This window comes from Molothrus ater, chromosome 1, assembly GCF_012460135.2.
Source record: "Molothrus ater isolate BHLD 08-10-18 breed brown headed cowbird chromosome 1, BPBGC_Mater_1.1, whole genome shotgun sequence".
Classification (NCBI taxonomy): domain Eukaryota; kingdom Metazoa; phylum Chordata; class Aves; order Passeriformes; family Icteridae; genus Molothrus; species Molothrus ater.
In genome coordinates, this window is record NC_050478.2 from 40137520 (window position 1) to 40156982 (window position 19463).

Consider the following 19463-nt stretch of genomic DNA (forward strand, 5'->3'; position numbering starts at 1 on the left):
TGGAGTCCAGGAGATTGTTTATTGCTTTTACCAACTTTCTGAAACGTTACAAAAGATAATTTTATTCTAGCAGTAATTAAAACAACACAAAGGCTGAATCACATTAAAAACAAGTCTGAGAATTGTGTTTTCCGTATAAACTGAATATTGATTCTACAGTTGGAATAATGTTTTCATTTGCTTTGGATTTGTTTATAAAGTAAGAAAACGTCACTGTAATTAGAAAAGCAGTCATAAAAAATTCGAACCATACAGTATGTAATCACATTTCAAATAAAGAATATTAAAATCAAAACAGCAGTTCAGCTGCAAAAGCTGAACCTGGAAGACACCTTTGCACAGGAGCATCAGCAACAACAGAAAGGAAAATACAAGAAGTGATGTGTCTTTCCAATAAAATCATTTAGAAAAGTATTGATTTTCAAACTCATTCATTATTCCAAATAAATGTCAACAGATACTAAATTCAATATGAAAGTGTCTTTAGGCAAAGTTCAATGCCAACTACAAAGTCCTAGAAGTTTTTACTAAAAACATTATAAAATAAAATTGACAAACTTACTGAGCAATTTGCTTTATTTATAGCACTACACTTATGCTGACTCAAAGCCGTTTGCATCTATAGTCTTGAAATTTGCCATCAAATAAATTACTGTTGGTATAAACAAAGTATTTCCCACGTTTTACTGTACTTGATAATTTTGTCCTAGATGAGTAATTAAAACATTACTAATCATAAGAAAGCAAAAAGACAACTAAGCTCGCTGTGGTGCTTGCCTGACAGATTTCATTTGTGAACTGAGAGTCCTGAACCATTCACTTTCTGATTTCCAGAACCTATGTACAAGACAAACCCTTTAGAGCAGCGCAGGCTCTGCCACGTGACACCCATTTGGTACAGAAATATTTCACAGCCTGTTGAACCTGCCTTTGCAAAGGGCACGAATTAGGAAGTGACCGGATAAAGACAGAGATGCAGGTGAAGCAAATGATAACTTACAGGAGAACTTGCATTAAATGAAGAAAAAATGGCCAAGATACTTGGTTGAAAAAGATCCCAAAGCCATTAGGGCACCAAGTTCTACCCTGACAGGTTTTATGATGACAAACTTGGCAATTTGGAACATTTCACAGAACAATTATATAAAATATTACGTTATAGCTGCAAAGTTCATCTAGGAGGAAATTGTTGTTAACTTGGGCATATGTAAACAGAATGAAAAACGTGTCACTGTAATACATACGAAAATGAGTTTTCTAGAATATAATTTAAACACAAAACTGCATTTTAAATGATACATTTTAGATGATAATTTAAATGGAGTGGTCAAAATTAAGACCTAGATTTCATGTAAACATTAATATTTATAAATAAATTAGAAAAAAAAAAAAGAAATAAGGAAAAAGAAGAAAAAAAAAAGAAAAAAAAAAGGGACTTCCTGAGGTGGCTCTGCAGCCAGGTACACAGTAGCACTAAGCTCCATTCCAGGAAACCAAGGCATCTATAAAAAGTGCAGGGTTGGTTACTTTCCTCTAGCTATTGGAATGGAAATCCATTGGCGTCGTTTTTACAGGGCTTAAGCCCTATGGAAAAAAAATAAAAATCAGTGCACAGCAATTGTCACTGCTCTTTTGCATCCTTTAAGGCAAAACATACGTCTACATACAATAAACTACATCCTTAGCTGTCTTATTTTAATACTATGTGTGACTTTAAAGCAGAGAAGGTGTAAAATGACCACTGAATCACTTAACCATACATTAGCAACAAGGATTTATGTACTTCATACCAGATCTTCTCCTGTTCATATGGGAAGAAAGTGCAAGTATAACTATTGCCCAAGAACACTGGAACTAAAGGTCACTGTAAACTGGCTTGCCAAGTCATGGTATTTCTGGTACTGATTAAAATATCTACACAATTAAATAAATACTGTGATTAGACTTGTGGGGCTTTGGTTTTGTTTCCTTTCGACGTTACTCAAAATATATCCACCTCCTGTAATAATGACCAAAACTTCTGAAGTAGAAGCCAGATACAAGGTGTGCAGCACCATGGAACCCTGATTTCCAGCATTAAAGAGTTAGAAATCCAAGAGGCTTCTAGTAATTTTTTGGGTCTTTGGAAACTGTTGTAGGACTGTGAACAGGAAACGAAAAATACTACTGAGGACAGAAGTACTGTATTGTGGATGATGCTACATAAAATCCTCAAAATATCTCTTCCCTCCTTGATTCAGGGCAAGAGGTACTTATTTGTCAACTACTGACATGCAGATGGGTGTTGTTTGGGTTTTTTTAAAATAATGTACAAAGTTTTGAGAAACCATCTGCTGTAGTTTCATTGTTATCTCAGTTTGATCAGAGGGAAACCATGGGTAACTTTCTGAAAGAGCATGAAGTCAAACTAAGGCATGAGCTACACTACTATCTAAGAATGCAGGTCATTACACAGTATTGGTCAAACTGGTAATACAGACCTCTCTTGCTTTGCCACTGACCTGAGCCTGTTATGACAGTTTGGATACCATTATTCATATTGCTGTACACTACGATTTCCTTTCTTTAAACTGACTTCTCAAAATTCAGTTAAATGAAAAAAGGAAAGAAAAAAAAATGTTAAATAATTGCATTACATTTAAAGGGAAGAGTAACAGTCCATGTAATGTAAATTCTATTTTTAAATGTTTCTATTTATTCCCACTGATTGCCTTATTTTTGTAATATACAGTTACCTTCTCTACAGGTGACACTTGGCTGAAGAGCACTAAAATTCCACCTCAAGTGGTATTTTCAGATAAAGTCTGCCCTCCTCCAGAATCAGCTCCTTTTGCAATCATTGAGAATTTTATCACTTGGTCCATGGTAAAACTCCCAACTCTGCCAAAAGCAGCATTAAACAAACAGCATCTTCTAGTATTAAATGAGCACAGATTCTAATTAAAGCCATTGTAATGCATCCAGAAAGGGCTAGTGGCAATTCAGAATGTAAAGAGATAATGTTGGAAATTAAAGCCAAAAAAACTAAGGCATAAGGCAAAAAAAATATTAAGAATGGAAACTGCGCAGGTAAGTCATCAAGATTTTCATTTATATATAAAATTCTCATTATTTCAAATATTATAATGCTAAACACTAGAATTTGAAAATGTAAGTACAATAAATGCACTGACTGCATCTTTATCAGTGGAGTCCCCAAAAAATCCCATTTACTTTAATAAATGAATATTTATTTTTTCAATTCATCTTACATGATAGAAATTTATACTAATTAAAATAAATAATGTGTTTAAAAATAAGTTGGTGTGCTACCATATATGCCCTTTACAATCGAGAGGATCAGAACTATACATACAAATACCACAAGCAATTAGTAATCCATAAAATAATACTGATCATAAAACTATTCCAGAATTGAGCTACATCTAATTTAATCAAGTACACAGTAAATTAAAAAATTTATTAACCAAGAAATATATTTGATGAAGATATGAAATACTCCAAAATCTTAAAGCTGAGCAAATCAGACACTGAAAATCTATGGGAAAAAATGTAAGCAAAAACAGGAAGAAAAGAATTCAAGACTACTGACGTGGTAAGTACTTATAATTTCCTATAGACCAATTGCTGCCTGTAAATCAAATTTATATTGTGTAAACATGGAGTGTCCAGAATGGCAAATACTGATTTGGGACTGTAACTGCCATTACTGCACTCATACTGCTACTGGACAATCAGGAAAACTCAAGAGAATTCAGAAAACCAAAGAAAGCAGCACACCAGGGTATTTAGATACATTTTAAGGCTTAACTAACCACCTCACTTAGGGCTCTAGGCCACTCCTGTAGAGTAGGAGAGACAGAATCCAGAAAACACTAGCATGGAGTGGAGACATAAAACACAGTAGTTCTTGTCAACAGCACATTAACATTTGTTCTATGAAACCACAAAAAAAGTATACCCTGCAAAAACAAGCACTAATTGCCTGCATGGAAAACAAAACTTCTGTGGCGCACATTATAAACAGAGGTATTGCAAAATTTTAAGCAATGTGGACCAGTAATCATCAGCAAAAGCTGATGTAACTTTTATGCACATATTGATTATGGAAAACAATAAGCATTCATTACAGTCCTCCTATTTAAAAATGAAAATAAAATTTCCAATAAAATAAATAGCTGAAGTGTGATTACCACTCATCTTATTTGCTGGGAAAATCTTTGCATTATGCAAGCATATCTACAGTGCCCCAAAAAAATGGCAAAAATTAAATATATGTTGCTCCTTAAACTGGAAATCACACTTCCATGGTAAAATATCCTACAGTGATATATATACACACACAAATACAAGCAATTCCCATTGGTTCCATTCTATAAAGATGTTTCGGCATCCACGTATCTCACAACAGGTGACTTTTCCACTTCTATTTTCACACTTTCTGGTTTTTCAGGGCTGTTTGAAAACAAAGAAGAAAATGTAAAGTCTGGCCCACTTTAGGAAAGGTTAAATTTCAAATGTTTTGTACTTCAAAATGAACCGTGAAAGTATTTACATAAGGATGCTTTTATGATAAGGCACTTCTATTACATTTTAGTAATTGTTAAATAATATTCACAGGAACAGTACAAACTTAAAAGACAGAAAGCACCAATATCTCCTTCATAAATACATATCCAATTCCACTGCTTTTATTGATTTGAAACTGTTCGTGCAAAGCATCTTTAAAAACAAACAAACAAATCCCCAACACAGCCTGCAAAACTGTCTAAGTAAAAATAGTCAAAAATACATAACAAGCAATATTACTAATACATCTTTACTCCTGGGCAGGGAAACCATCTGTTCACAAGAATGAGAGGACATTTCAGTCTGTTCAAAAGGGGAAACCACACTTCCAACAACAGCAGAGGACAGTAAGAAACCTGTGTAACCTGAACCTTCCATTCAAGTGAAGCAGGAAGACCCAAAAGACAAGTGGCACCTGAACAACTGACACACATAGGGACATAGACACTGAACAGTGCCTGACTGAAGGACAAAAAGGAATGTCACAAGGTAGTTGGAAGTCAGTAGAAGATGAAATGGAACAGTCTAAGAGGGAGGATGAATTTCAAAAGAGATGACACATCTGTAGGGTTGCTCTTTAAGGAAAAAAATATATTAGAAATTCATGCAAAGAGAAAAATTCTGGGTCTCCTTAGAATATACAACTGTGCTGGGACCCCACAGTCTGTAAACTACAATAGATGGCTGAGGAAAAAAGAAAAAGCAATCTGAATCAATTCAGAAAAACAAAAGAAAAAAATAAAAAATTGATCTTCTTAAAAATACATGGTTTTTAATAAATCATGCCAAGCCACACAACATGTCATCTGGAATTATAAAAGACATGCCTCCTTCGAACTGCATTAGTATTTGAATATAAATCTGAAAATAGCAGTGCCTACAGAACCATTTTTACCACAGCACTAAATGTCTGTCTGTACCACCAGATGAAGACAGTTAAGCAGAAAAACCTTAGCAGAACTGAAATCAGTACTTTACTGGAAATTACTTTTGAATGACCAGTAGTGACATCTCTGAATCTCAACAGGATGCAAAGAAAGTATAGCAAATACCTCAAAACAGCAACCAATTGAGTTAAGGCTCAAGGTCTTCCTTTCAACATTTTCAAAATTAATGCACTATCAGATTGCTTGTTAAAAACCTGGTTTCTGGCACCAGTGGTTCTTATTTTCCATTTGTAGTTTTAGCAAGTTCCCTACCAAGATGGATTTTTTACTGTACTAAGCTCAAGGAGGGTATGTTATAGAATCAAAGGAAAGTGTCTTATAGCAAAACATAATGAATAGATGGAATAATGAATAAAAGGCAAAGCACAACAAAAAACACTGCAAGCTGATCAGAAACCTGATTCACTAGCATTGCATATAATTCCATACTAACTTAACCTACTCAGGAAACAGCAAAGTGAGAGATGAAATTGTACTAAATTAGAACTGCCTGAAAACCAATCTAAACATTTTCATTCTTCTGGAAAAAGAAATGCAGGCCTGTATCTCTTCAAGCCTTATATGCCCAATGACTATCAGATAATGCACTAGAATCATCCACAAATTCTGTAATGGGCTGCTTCTAAGAATTTAGCAAGGAAGGAAACACCTATTAAATAAGGAGGGTATACTGACACACATACCCTCTTATCTCTTCAATTTGTCTTCTTGATGGTCTTGCTCATGTGGTACTCAAGATTTTGAAATATTTTACTGAAATATGTGTTTAACATTTTAAAAATGTTTAAGCAATTCAGCCTAGACGTTCATGGAAATGGTGCCTGCACTAATGAGTCTCTTAAGCTTTTCCTCTTACAATACACCTCAAAGCTCTTTCTCTGTCTCCTTTACCCTTGGCTGACCTGCTGTCTGGCCAAAACTGTACTTGCATGCCTCGTTTGGAGCAGTGTGTGTGGTGAACAGACAGATGGTATACAAGTGCTAGGTCACTACTGGTGCTTCCAGCAGGACCTGAGATGGCTTGGACAGAGCCATGAACAGAGTAGGAATGCTCCAGCCTTGCACAGAGCATGAACACTCTCCCTCCTCACCATGAATACTTCTACTGAGATGTAATTTTCTACAAAACCTGACAATTTTGTATCTCTCAAATATGTCTTCCTCTGACAGAATTGGCTGAAAAGGATCAACCAATAGAAGATGCATACAATAGACAACAGGACTGCTTAGGTTTAGTTTTCTGAGGCAAACATGCCCATTCTCCCCTTTCCTACATAAAAAGTGCTAAGCAATAGGTGCATGGATGATGAGCAGTCCACAGATACAAGTTCCTATAAATCACAAGCCTTTCAGGAATTTGGGAATATTCTGCACAGATACTCATGTCTTGGCTTGTTTCCCTAGATAGATTCAGCTAGACAGGGAATAAGTTAGGATGAAATAGCAGAATGATACATCACACTCAAGACTTTGTTCTTTGATGAGGAGCTCACAGAGAAGAAAGGCTGGCCAGCATAGAAGGTAAGTGTCAGCTTACAGAGAAAGTTCAGAGCACTGAGGGCTCATGATCTGTCCATGCACTTCACTGAAGTATATTTCAGTGAAGATAGCATCTGAGACAGGTTCAAGTTTTAGATATTTAAAATGAGTTGTGGAAAAGCAATCCAAGCAACACACTCCCCCATAAAAACAGATCCTAGGGCAGTACAAAGCAACAATCAAAGTGTGCTGGACTTACCTTGTATTCTCAGTGGAATTTGTATTATTGAGCATCAAACCACTCTCATGCTCATGTACACACTAGTACTTAGAAACCCTAAGCTCATCAGAGTAATAAACACTTGTATTAAGTAAATAAATAGTAATTTTAAAATTACTACTTAAAATAATACATTAATAAAATAGTAATAAAATAATTCCTTATAGAAACTGATAAACTTCAGAGTAAAGAGGAAAAATTAAGCTCAAATTCAAATTCTTCCAAAGTAAGAAGTCAGTAACTCAGATTCATAAACCATGGGTTTTTTTAAGATATAGTTCAATAAATACAAGTATGGCTGTTAAACACAAGACAAATAGTTAGAAAAGGTGTGAGTAATTATAGCTACCTCAGGTTAGCTCTGGTTACTTTGGCATTCTCAGTACTCATGGCAAGAGCCTTCCACTGTGCAGTTTTGGCCATTTCGTCTGATATGTTTACAACTGAGGGATCAGTGCTAAAGAACAAACATACTTTCAGGTTAGTATTCAATTCCTTGCAACACTATTATACTTACTGTCACTCATCATTTACATCAGTTGTGCCTTCTTTCAATATTTACACAGCCACAAGTTGAGTTCACCTCTTAAAAGTATACTTCAACAAAAAACTGAAAATAGTCATCTGATAGTCACTAGCACTACCATAACTACATAGCATCTCAAAACAGTTTTTCACATAGATATCAGTAAGATATTGAGAATACTTGACAGGTAACCCATACCTAAGTCCAGAAAATTATTTTACATGCCCAGAAATAATAAATTGAATCACACTGTTGTGCTAAAGCTTTCATGGATCAGTTACTTTAAGCAGCTTCTAGGAAATAATCAAGGGCAAAAGAGCAAAGGTTAATGATATTTCAAAAATTCAAGTGAGATTTGAAACTATTAAAAATCTAGAAATTCCAATTATTTTGACAGATAAGTTTTGCTTTTTTTTCTCAAAAGCCTGATTAGATATTTTGCAAGGTTATTTTGTCAGACCACCTCCCTCCCAAGTGTTGCAGAAGATAAGTTTACCCTCACAGATGTAAAGATTTTAAAGCTATTTCCACTTTTGTCCTCCACAGTTATATGCGAAGCAGACTCAGGTGCTGCCTGTAGGTCTGCTTTCTGTTCTGTTCCACACTTAAGCTTCAGAATCTACCCCAGGTCATCTCTAAGTTTTTCAAATGGCAGAAAAAACTTTCAAAGCCATTCTTCGTCAGGGATCCCACAAGACATATAAGGCAGCAGAATACATACAAAACACACGTACACAGTTTATGAAGTCACAGCACTACTGTGAGAGCAATTAGCAACTCAAATGTTTTTTTAAAAAGCTTTAGCATTTTCATTTAAGTCTGATTAAGCCTGCTCTCAGAACAGACAACAGCACTCAGCAGAAATATCTGTCTAATCCAAATTTCTGTCTGTTCCCAACTCTCATCAGGACATACCTGGTACTACCCTAGATCCATAGGAAGGCAAATTTTTAACCTAGGAACCCTTAGTATTAAGAGACAAAAAGAAAACCTGTAACCTATTCATCTGTCACATCTTAAACTTGTGTTGGAACAGTTGAGAACACCTGACCACTCAGCTAAATACAATCCCAGTAAGGGAAACACCAACTGAGAGAAAATGCCTAACACCAAAGCTGAAAGAATTTCCATGACTGAAATTCCAGTACTTCCTTTTCTGGAAGAGAATCTATTTGTACATTTCTGTTCAGAAAATAACATTTTGAAGTAGAAATAGTTGCCTGTAAAGCAGGTTTTTTGCATCACAGAAATTACGACTTTAGCCTTCACTTAGGTAAACCAAATAATTACACACTTAGATTTCCTCTGAAAAACCCAAGTGGCTGGCAAACACATGGCTCAACTGATGCTATTAGTTGCTTAATGCTCAGCATTTCATGCACAGTAGCACACAAATATTCCATCAAAACTGACCAAGGATGCTTCTTCACCTTTAGTACAGCTGGTCGAAATTGAGTCATCTGATCTGTTCAAGATGGTCATGTAAATTTATAATTAAGATGCAGTTTTAAAGAACAATGCAGTATAAAAATACTAATGTAGCACCATGAGATGTAGCTTCATATTTCCTAATCATGGCTAAGTTACCAGCTTGGGGAAAAAATATTTCAACTCATACACAACCAACTTAATATAAAGCAAATTTTAGGCTCTGATAAAAGAATTTTTAAACAGACACATTTTATACCTGTATTTCAGAGTTTTTACAGGAAAATCTATATTTGCTTCTCCATATGCAAGGTGTACACTGTCATGGTCTGAAAACATTCTCTCTGCTTCCTGTAAATTCCAAGTAAGAAGTTTGTAAGATTACTCAAATAGCAGAAACCACAGTAGTATCTCAATTTATTCAGTTATCATCTCAACTTATTCAAGTTACATGACAGGTATTCCATAGGGGTAAAAGGCACTTCTGTGTAGGTACCACAGTTGAATGCAGGAAACAGAGCTTATGACCTTTCCTCTTTGAAGTGTCTTATTAAGACAAGGGACATGGGAGACTGGGGAAGGAGGGTGTTACAAGCTTTGCAAGGAATTCATCTAGGTGGTGCACAGAAAGGCAGGACTTTTATGGAGAAGTTCCAGAAGCTATATTACTGTATTTTTGGTAACTAGTAGTTGCACTAAATGGCAGCTCCACAAACACACATGAGCAAAATGTCCCTGATATTACCAACATTTTTCTGACTAATTTAAGCAGAACAAAGAAATCCTACTCCACCACTTCCCTCTCCCTCTCCTTTCTCTCCATTTTCTTTCCTTCTAATCTGATGAAAGACCAAAAACCTCAACATTTTTGTGCTAACAACTGCTTCTTTCCACTTTGCTTGAAAATTTTTATCACAAATAAAAATCATAGTTCATAATAGCATAATTGAAACAGAGATTTAATTCCTTAACCAGCAGCAACTGTTCTAGTAAAGAATTTAATTTCTGAAGTAAGTGAAGAATTTCAAAATATGTATCTGGTATATGAGGTCATATGCTCAGGTCACATAATATTCTTTTAAATTGCATTAAGTATTTCCTAGAAATTTACAACATGCTCAGTTTATTTGTTTTCACACTTACTTCTTTCTCTTTTATCTTTTCATCATCTTCTGTCTTCTTTTTACTTTCTGGCATAAGATCATCAAGCCAGCTAAGCTCTTTTTTGGTGAAACACAAATCCATGAGCTTGCGAACAAACACTAATGCTAGAACCTAAAGGGAACCACAGAAAAAATACTTTATATATTAAACTATTCAAATAAACAAAAATGCACACACACTTTCAGAACACTCAGAATCTGTAACTGAAGCTCTTTTTTCTAGTACTAGATTTCATCTTACCCCAAAGGTAAATCATTTCCACTTTCAGTAGCTATTCACAACTGAATTGCTTGTTTTCAGGAAATGAGAAGTCTTTGTGTTTCAAAGGTGATCAGCTTGTACTACTGGGGCTTTTTGTTTCTTTCCCATTCCCTTCTTTCTTAAAGGCAGCAAACATCTTCTGAAGAGACCCTGAATAATACATGGAGTCTTGTACAAAAATTATTAACTGGCAAACCAGAAAACTTACCATCATAGGGAAAACAACAGCAGCTGCAGAGGCTTTGATCACCCACAACAGAACTAGACAAGTGAGCTGAACAACTGTAAAGATATGGACCTTCCAGAGTGGCACATAACGTAGATAAATCAGGTCAGGTTGATGTTTGGCAGGCATTCCAAACAGTTTTATACGGTCAAAAAACTGCATGGAAAAATAAAAGCATTCTTCAGTTAATTATTTTTTGCCTCTTCAGAAGAAAATGAATGCTTTTAGGAGACTACAGAAATGTAAAATAATCCCAAATTAAATACTAATGAAAGATAGTGAACATTCAAGGGGGTGGAACTGGGCTGTTTTGCAGGGGTTGTCCCCCCCATCCTCACTAATAATAAAAAATTCCAGAATATTTCAGAAAATTTGTTTCTTAGTTACACTATTGAAAGAATAAATAAAAAAGAACTGACAAGTGAAGACATAATATTGTAAGAACAAATACTTGAACATGACACTCAGGAAATTATCCTATATGCTATTCAGAAAATATGGAACAACTTTATTGTGCCTCACATAATGCAGAGTGTTACAGCTTCCTTTTCATTCAGTATTAAACAAAAGTGAACTGCTTGTTAAAATCAGACTTTACCTGAATCCCTTTTAATGAAGATACTCCCATGTAAAGAAAGACACCATACAAAACTGGCATTGGAATAAACTAGGGGGGAAAAAACACCCACAGTTAAAAGTGGAATCAACATGACATAAGAGAGCAGTCCATATGAGTGAAAGGCACAGATCAAGTTATTTTTTACTTTATATTTACTTAAGTGAAATCTGAGGACCTTTATTTAAAAGAATACATATGTATCATTGAGCAGCAAAAAAAAATCTAAAACTAACAAGGTTATCACCAGGATAAAAAAGTGGTTCTGCCTTGACTGCTCACTCACTCAATTTTCTAGGTTGCAAGAAAAATTTCTATTTATGCTAAATATACTGCTTTATGCTGCTGTTTGATAGGAACTGTATCAAGACTACTGTATTCTGTACAACTTCATTAAATTGCCACATTAAGTTTTACTTCTGAACACCTGGAGCAGACAATACAAATACCTCACCATACCTACTGAGCTATGAAAATCTGCTAATTATTCAGAACTAAGTTTTGCTTCAGTAAGAAGACCAATTTAAATCTTATTAAAGATAATATTTCTAAAAATTTAAATTTTAATGTATAATAGACCGCTTATATAATTTTATACAGTGTGATTTTCTATTTTTATATAACTTAAAGCTTACTAAGATAACAAAGTTGTCCCCTGATTTCAGTGGCACTTGCCTCAACCCGCTGCAGTGAAGCCTTCTTTGCTCCTGAATTCATTAAGCTTCCGAGTAAAGGACAGCCAAGATACAACATGAAATCTTAATAAAAACTGCTGCTACCAAGACTGAACAAAGCCCTTTATTTAAACAGTGTGAAATAAAACTATGCCTTAGGGATTCATGATGTATGTGTGTGTGTGGCTAGTGTCTTCCCTCTAAGTTCTGTAATTTGATATAGTGTCTTCTACTGCAATAAATCAGTATAAATCCACACATGGAAAAAAAGCACAACAACTGTCAGATGCAAGGCTTTGTTCTCCTTACTTCTTTTGAACAATAACAGTCATTCACACTGAAAAAGAAAGACATTTCTTAAAAGCAAAGAGTAATAATTCCATTCCTATTACCCTGGGCCCATAAACAAGAACTATTCATTTCTAAGAATAAAAAGTTAGAATATAGGATTTAAAACACTTTACTTCAGCAACTACCACTTATAGTTATTGCTTTTGAGCAACAATAAATCTATTTCAGTGTTTCTGCTTTTGATTCTGATTATTCACATTATACAGCTGAGCTCTTGGTAACTTTAATGAGAGATTGTCAAATCTGAATATTTTTTTTAGTAACTGCAATGGTCTTATTCTTTACAGACCTTTACAGTCTTTAATAGATATGCAAATGGTCAACTATTATAATACATAACTATTTATTAAACTATAGCTGCATGTTTACAGGATTATTCTTTCCCATTATCTAAATTTGAGAAGCTGCATTTCTTACAAAATTACTTGAGATCTGTCTTTGTTTATACAGACTGTTACAAAGTTCTTTAGAAATACCAGCAGTTATGCAGTTATCCACATTTCTGACAACAAAAAAGATAATTCTTTCATTTCTCCTTTTAACTACTGGATTTGAAACAACAAAGTAGAAGTTGAACATATTTTAGTAAATCTGAGCAAAATCCAACTGAATTAATTTTCTTCCAACCGAGTCATTGAAAGGTCACTAGGAATATAAATTAGGAGATAAAGTGTAATCTGATGCTACAACACAACCTGCAAAATCACCTTTATAGTGTGATCATGTATAAAATAATCTTGACACTCTAAGAATCAAATTAAGTTTAGTAAGCTCAAGAACAAGAAGTGAAAAATGCAATTTGTCCCTTTTAAAGCAATGTTTCTGCTCCTTCTGCTACACTATATTACTTCTGCTCAAGTAGCTTTACTTCTTTATCACACTCCTTTTCTCTCTCCATTTAGGCACTTACATAAAAACTGCAATTTTTAGGTAACGTGAACTGAAAAAACTAAAAAAAAGCTGGCAAGAAAAATCAAGTAACACAGGAAAAGGTTGCTTTCTTCACTACTCACTACATTCCTAGCTTTCTCAGATTTCATTTTCTTGCATCCTTCCATATTGTTTCTATTCAACTAACATCTGTTGCTAAAAAAGCAATTTGAGAATGAGTCCAGGCATATCTTACTTAACATAAAAGAACTTTCTCACATTATGAAATGCTAAATCACAACATCAATAGCACAAAGAAAATATTTTGGAAAAACTCTCTTTTACCTTTAACACAGAAGTCATGGACACTGACGTCCCCATCAGCACAAAAATCATCAATCCTGTCACTCGCTGCTCCCGGATTCCCAAAAACTTTGGTTGTTCTCCTGGTGCTGAGCATTCAGATTCAACTTTCAGGCTGTTAACATGACTTATAGACAGGACAGTTGCAGCAACAAACCACGGTAAGCCCATGATAGAACATATTCCCAACATAATACCAACCATGAGCAGATCAAGATGATAACCACAGCCTTTCTGTAAAATTAAGCAAACAAATAACTTGAAAAACTTTCTATTTATATGATCATACTTCTTACTCAGCAGGTGAATAACCTACAACTACAAAAGTCAGATACTTTGAGAGTATCCACAAAATTATATTTGTTCTTGATTAGTCAATTTATATTTAGCAGCTGATGGTAATTTCACAAATTTGCAGAATGAATCTGATTTTAAGTAACTTACACAACATTAGTCTTCCATCAAAAGGACTTTTACCTTCAGTTTATGCTCTTTCCTGTTTATAATAACAGCTGTTATTTGTTGATCCATGAAAATGAGAATGGTACAGAGTAAAGCAGGAACAGCAGCAACCAAGAGTGTCCACCAAGGATTGCGTCCAAGAGGATCTATGAACCATCCTCGATCTTTTCGGGTGGGCTGAAAAAAGGACACCAACCCGTCAACAATGAGAATTAAATTACTAAAATAGAATGCAGATTTTATCATTACAAACAGTTTCAATGAACAACAGATCAGTCCCTTAAGTATATGTTTAGGTTGTTTCCCAATGGCTTTGACCAAAAGACTGATTTAGTTGTTACAGGTGAACATGGCATTTATATGGGAAAAATTAAAACAAATCCATTTGATTCCTTCATTTTGTACATTTACACAAAAGAATGCTTCTCTTTCAGTAATAATATAAAACATAAATTTTTCTGTCAGATGAGACATACATCCAAAACAGAAAAGAGAAACTACTTGATCAACCACATTGTAATCAAAAAAGAGAAATTTCTGTTTCTGTACGATTTGATTGTTCTACTGTTCATAAAACTTCAATCATTTTAAAAATTATATTTTTCAAAAGGTTTTGTTTCTTACTTCAAACTTCTCTGGAACATGAAGCTTAGGAGAAGGTACTCCTATAAGATAGTCAATCAAAACCATGATTACTATGGTCAGAAATACTGCAAAGTCACTGATGGTGGAACGCACCTATAAAGAAAAGACTTGTGTTAAGTCTTGCTTTTTCACCATTATAATTTGTATGTGTAGAAAGATGATTTTCTCCCCTGCAAAAAGCGAGGTTTATTTATATTATTCTACCACTGAACATTATCTATTTTTTCTTGTTATTTTCAAATTTAAGCTGCCTGCCAGCACAGTATGAAGATGCAGAAGACAAGTATTCCATACAGCTGTTCACTCATTTAAAAGTGGTCTACTGCAAGAGGCAAATTACTTTAAACAACTTCATCATCTTCCTTCTCCCCTCAATCCCATTAGGAGGCTCAGCCATCACAGGTAATTCCTGGTACCTTAGGTCAGTAATATTTATACTTTCATGTTTTAATCAATAGGAGGCAGATAATTTGCAATACATTCATATTATCAAAGATAACTTTATTAAACATTAGGAAGACATTACAGGGATGAGCTGAGGTTTATAGCAGATCTAACCACTTCATTTTGCCTAGCAGAAGTTACATAAATCAATCTCAAAAGAATCATCACATTAACATCTATTAGAAATAGCAATCCCCCGAGGAACCACTCAAAACCCAATAGACATCAGTAGTTTGGAGAAAGTAATTAATTGTTTTGTATGGCTAGGTGAGGAAAAGAGCAGCAATATTGTCTCTACTAATGAAACCTGGCAATACTGATTAATGTGAGGAGATGGACTGCTTAGATCTTTCAAAGTTTAGAATATCTTGTTGTAATTCTACAAAAATACAGAATAAACACCGAATTTTTTGCAGCTTATTTCTTTCCTCAAATGTCCTAAACTTTGTAATTATTAGCTGAATTTTGGGTTTTAATTTCCTTTCCTGTCTTAAAAGAAATTTCTCAAGACAGAATTCAACTCCATTAAATTATATCAAGGTGTATATATTACAAGGTAACAACAGTCTAGTCTCTAATCAGAATTACCTTAGTTGGGAAATAGCGTTTGGTCTTGAATTTCTTAAGGAAAGAGGAGAGGAAAAATGTTGCAAAAAATAGTATGACAGACCAGAAAAGAACATCTGGAATATATGGTCCGTGATGGCCACAAGCTGATCCACGAAACACACCATGATATTCTAAACATTCCTGCAAAGAGAAAAACTCTTTGTAAGTCTGTTTTATTAATTCAGTACGTTTAACTAAGCTTCCAACTTTTCTATATAAAACACATTTGAGAAAGTTCATAATTCCAACAAGGGGTTCTTTCCTTCATGACTACCTCACCCTGAAAAAGCCAGACGTGTGCTGTCTGTTCCAGAAAAGCCACAGTAGCCACCCCTGATTATTTCAGGATGACAAAATGCTGGGAGACGCCCAAGAAGAAACAATTTATTTACACTCACATTACTTCTATTCTGTTTTTCAATGAAGGAAAAGCAGAATATCCAACATCAACTTTAAGCTAACAAACATAAAAAACGATCTCCTCAGTTTCTCCTATCTCTTTGACTTTGTTTTGCTCAGTTAAGGGAAAAAACAGAGTCTTATAAAATAAGATTACCCAAACCATAAGAAAACATTTCTAGTGAAGTAGGAAAGCATCGTAAATAATGGATTTAAATAAAAAAGAAAACAAAGTCAGATGACAGCTATCCATATATGACAGAAATGCAGAGCAGAAAGTTCAAGTAGACACATGGAATACAGGGAAAACACAAGCCAATAATTCAGGTAGCTGGAAGCAGCACTGCACTAGCCTAATTTATCAGTTAATTCATTGAAAATTTATCTTATGGCACAAGTTCTCCCTTTTCATAATCTACCTTGCTTATAAGATAACACCAAATCCCGGGTCAGTTCTGTCTCTTGGGTAAGACTAAAGATGCTTTAGAGGTAAAGACATATAGATGAAAAGGTATATAAAATAAGTAATAAATATAAAGGAAATATAAAAACTAAGTCCAAAAGAAACTGTCATCCTAAGTGATTATGGTAAACTAGGAGCCATAGGTAGCACACAGAAAAAAGTCCTGCTACAAGTCAAGAAAAGCACTGAGGTTTTATGTGGTATTTCTGCTGTGCAAAAGAGGTGCTTTAGTGTGAATGTCTATGCTCAGACACAAGGGGAGCCCATACACAGATATCCACTGCTGTTCTAGACAGCCTCAGATGGCCAACCTAACAAGCATAACAAAACCAGCAGCAAATCCAAATAATTCAAGAGCAGGTGGGAATCAGATGCCAGTGTAAGCAAAGTGGCTGCACACAGCTGCATTTATTCCACTGCACACTGCCCAACAAACTACTTATCAGCAGAAGTGTTTCTTTCTAAAAGCTTTCCAGAGCATTTGCACATGATAACTTACGTCCTCTTCACCTACACACAAAATTAGATATTGGTATAAAATATCCAATTCATAAGTTAATACCTTGGAGCCTATTCTAAATAATTGTTTTTAATTTCAAATAATTATTTTCTTCCAATCAATATTTAGGTAGTTCCTTAGATTCTGTTGGGAGTTTTGTACCAATGTCTAATAACTAATGAAATGTGTTTACTGCCACACTTCAAATACCAATTCCATCATCACATTATATTAAAAATATTTCTTTCAGGAACTGGAAGAACGCAAACTCCTGCTTATTCACCTCATCATGTTCCCCTACAGGAAGATTACTGTGGTGCCTAAAAGCATTAAGGCGGCTACCTCAAGCAGACTTATATTAGCATTTACTTCTCTGGACTCACTCATCTAGTCCTCTACAATAACTGTGCAAAGCCTTATGGAAGAAATTAAGAGAGTTGAAAAATACAGTTTTAAGGAAAACAGTCCAGGTTCAGTTAAAAAAAGAAATCAGATGAAAAAATGTAATAAACACTGGTACTGTGCAGGTGTTTATTTTTTATTCATATGCACATATACACACACAGATACATACATATAGCTTCCAGATACTCACAGAAACTGTAAGATTATTCCATGCTATATCTTCACGAGACTTATTCATAGTCCTCCACATACGCAATGTTTCATTGCTTGGTTTCTCAGGCTCAGAACACACACATCTGAAGGGAAGAAGGAAAGTTTACATGCTTTTAAGCTGTATGTGCCAAAATGCAGCAATTTGAAGTAAATTCAAAAATCCTGAAGAGTTTAAACCAGAGTTTATCCCAAACTTTTATGGAAGAAGCAGAGTACAAGGCTTTTCCTTACCTGATCTAGGACTATTGAGAGGGTGGGTGAAATGAAGGATCAGGTCACCCTCAAGAAAGACACCATATTTGAGTATGTAGTGAGCTAACTGAAGATAGAAATGCTTACAGTGTTCAGCTTTAAAGCAACTGTATACATAATTTTTAGCAATATTTTTGTAGAAGTAAAAATCCCCCTCCCTACTGCAGCATTTTGCAAACTCGCACTGCAGAATCCTTTCTGTCAGACAGGCTGACAGAAGTACACATCAGATTAAAAAAAAACCAAAACACAATGGACTGAATATTGATTTAATGGGATGTTTTCATATAAAGCTATTCAAGTACACCAACTGGTAAGCTTAACACATAAACATTTATGTAGAAGAGGAGAAAGAGGTAGTAAGCAAGAAATAAGTCTCCTTTTTCTATGAGATTCACTAAAGACACTGAAAAAAACCCCAATGAACCATGGAAAGGAAAATCTGCATCCTGGTGGTGTGAAGGTAAAGAAAGAAGAAACATTAAATGTGCATGGGCAAAAAGAACATAGATTTGCATAGCACAATGTTTGGGGAATTTAGAAAATACTAAGTAAACAAATTATCTTTTGTTAACTGAATTCTAAACTAACAGCAATAGGAAATGGGAAAGGAGTGGAAAGCAGTAGCTCCTACAAAGCAGTTGCCAACACAGAATCATCAATAGAGAAAGGAATTGCAACAATAAGCATGATGAGACAAATCATAATTAGTTGTTGGTCAAAGCAGCAACATAAAAAACCACGCTGAAGGAAGACTTGACAAATTTCTCAACAAAGACAATGAAGATAAAGTATGCCACCAAGTAGATAAGTAGAAATGCAGGAAAAGAAATGAAAAAACCCACACCCAGAAAAATGTAAGAGTATTTGAGATTATCTTGTGGCTCAATTAACTGAACATGCTTGTTCTGCACCCTTTTCCCCACTGGGTGTTACAGAGTGGGGAGAAAAGGAAAGGGAAAGGAAGAAGAAAGCAATTGTGAACAGCTGGATCTCCTACAGCTTTGTAAGGGAAAAAATGCAGGGCAAACCCATGCTGAACACTGTGGCATGTCCCAAAAACCACAGAGCTAAACCAAATTAAAATCCTACCTTCCCATCTCCACCCTCATGGCCTGCCTGTGGCAAAACACAGTCAGGTGGCAAGTACCCAAAGCCCTACAGGACAGTTTCTGCCAGCTCAGTGGATTGAACATGCCCACACAGAAGTCCAGTGAGCACCTAGAGCCACTGAAACAGAAGGATGAGCAGCCAGTAGGAAGGGAAAAATAAGTGAGTGTGTGTCCTCCCACAGCCCACTCCTGGCAATGTGGCCTGG

At 35.1% G+C, this 19463-nt stretch overlaps 1 protein-coding gene across 1 annotated transcript in view; it reads right to left on the reverse strand.

Annotated features, from left to right (window-relative positions):
• Nucleotides 1-19463, reverse strand: part of SLC4A7 (solute carrier family 4 member 7) — a 93706-nt gene continuing 74243 nt past the window's right edge. The window contains exons 17-27 of the mRNA XM_054514448.1: nt 17871-17976; nt 15894-16055; nt 14841-14954; nt 14232-14393; nt 13737-13988; nt 11479-11547; nt 10863-11036; nt 10373-10504; nt 9489-9580; nt 7625-7732; nt 1-4455 (exon numbers count right to left, since the gene is read on the reverse strand). Coding sequence (XP_054370423.1) covers nt 4374-4455; nt 7625-7732; nt 9489-9580; nt 10373-10504; nt 10863-11036; nt 11479-11547; nt 13737-13988; nt 14232-14393; nt 14841-14954; nt 15894-16055; nt 17871-17976 — 1453 coding nt within the window. The 3' untranslated portion in view covers nt 1-4373. The remainder of the gene's footprint in view (nt 4456-7624; nt 7733-9488; nt 9581-10372; nt 10505-10862; nt 11037-11478; nt 11548-13736; nt 13989-14231; nt 14394-14840; nt 14955-15893; nt 16056-17870; nt 17977-19463) is intronic.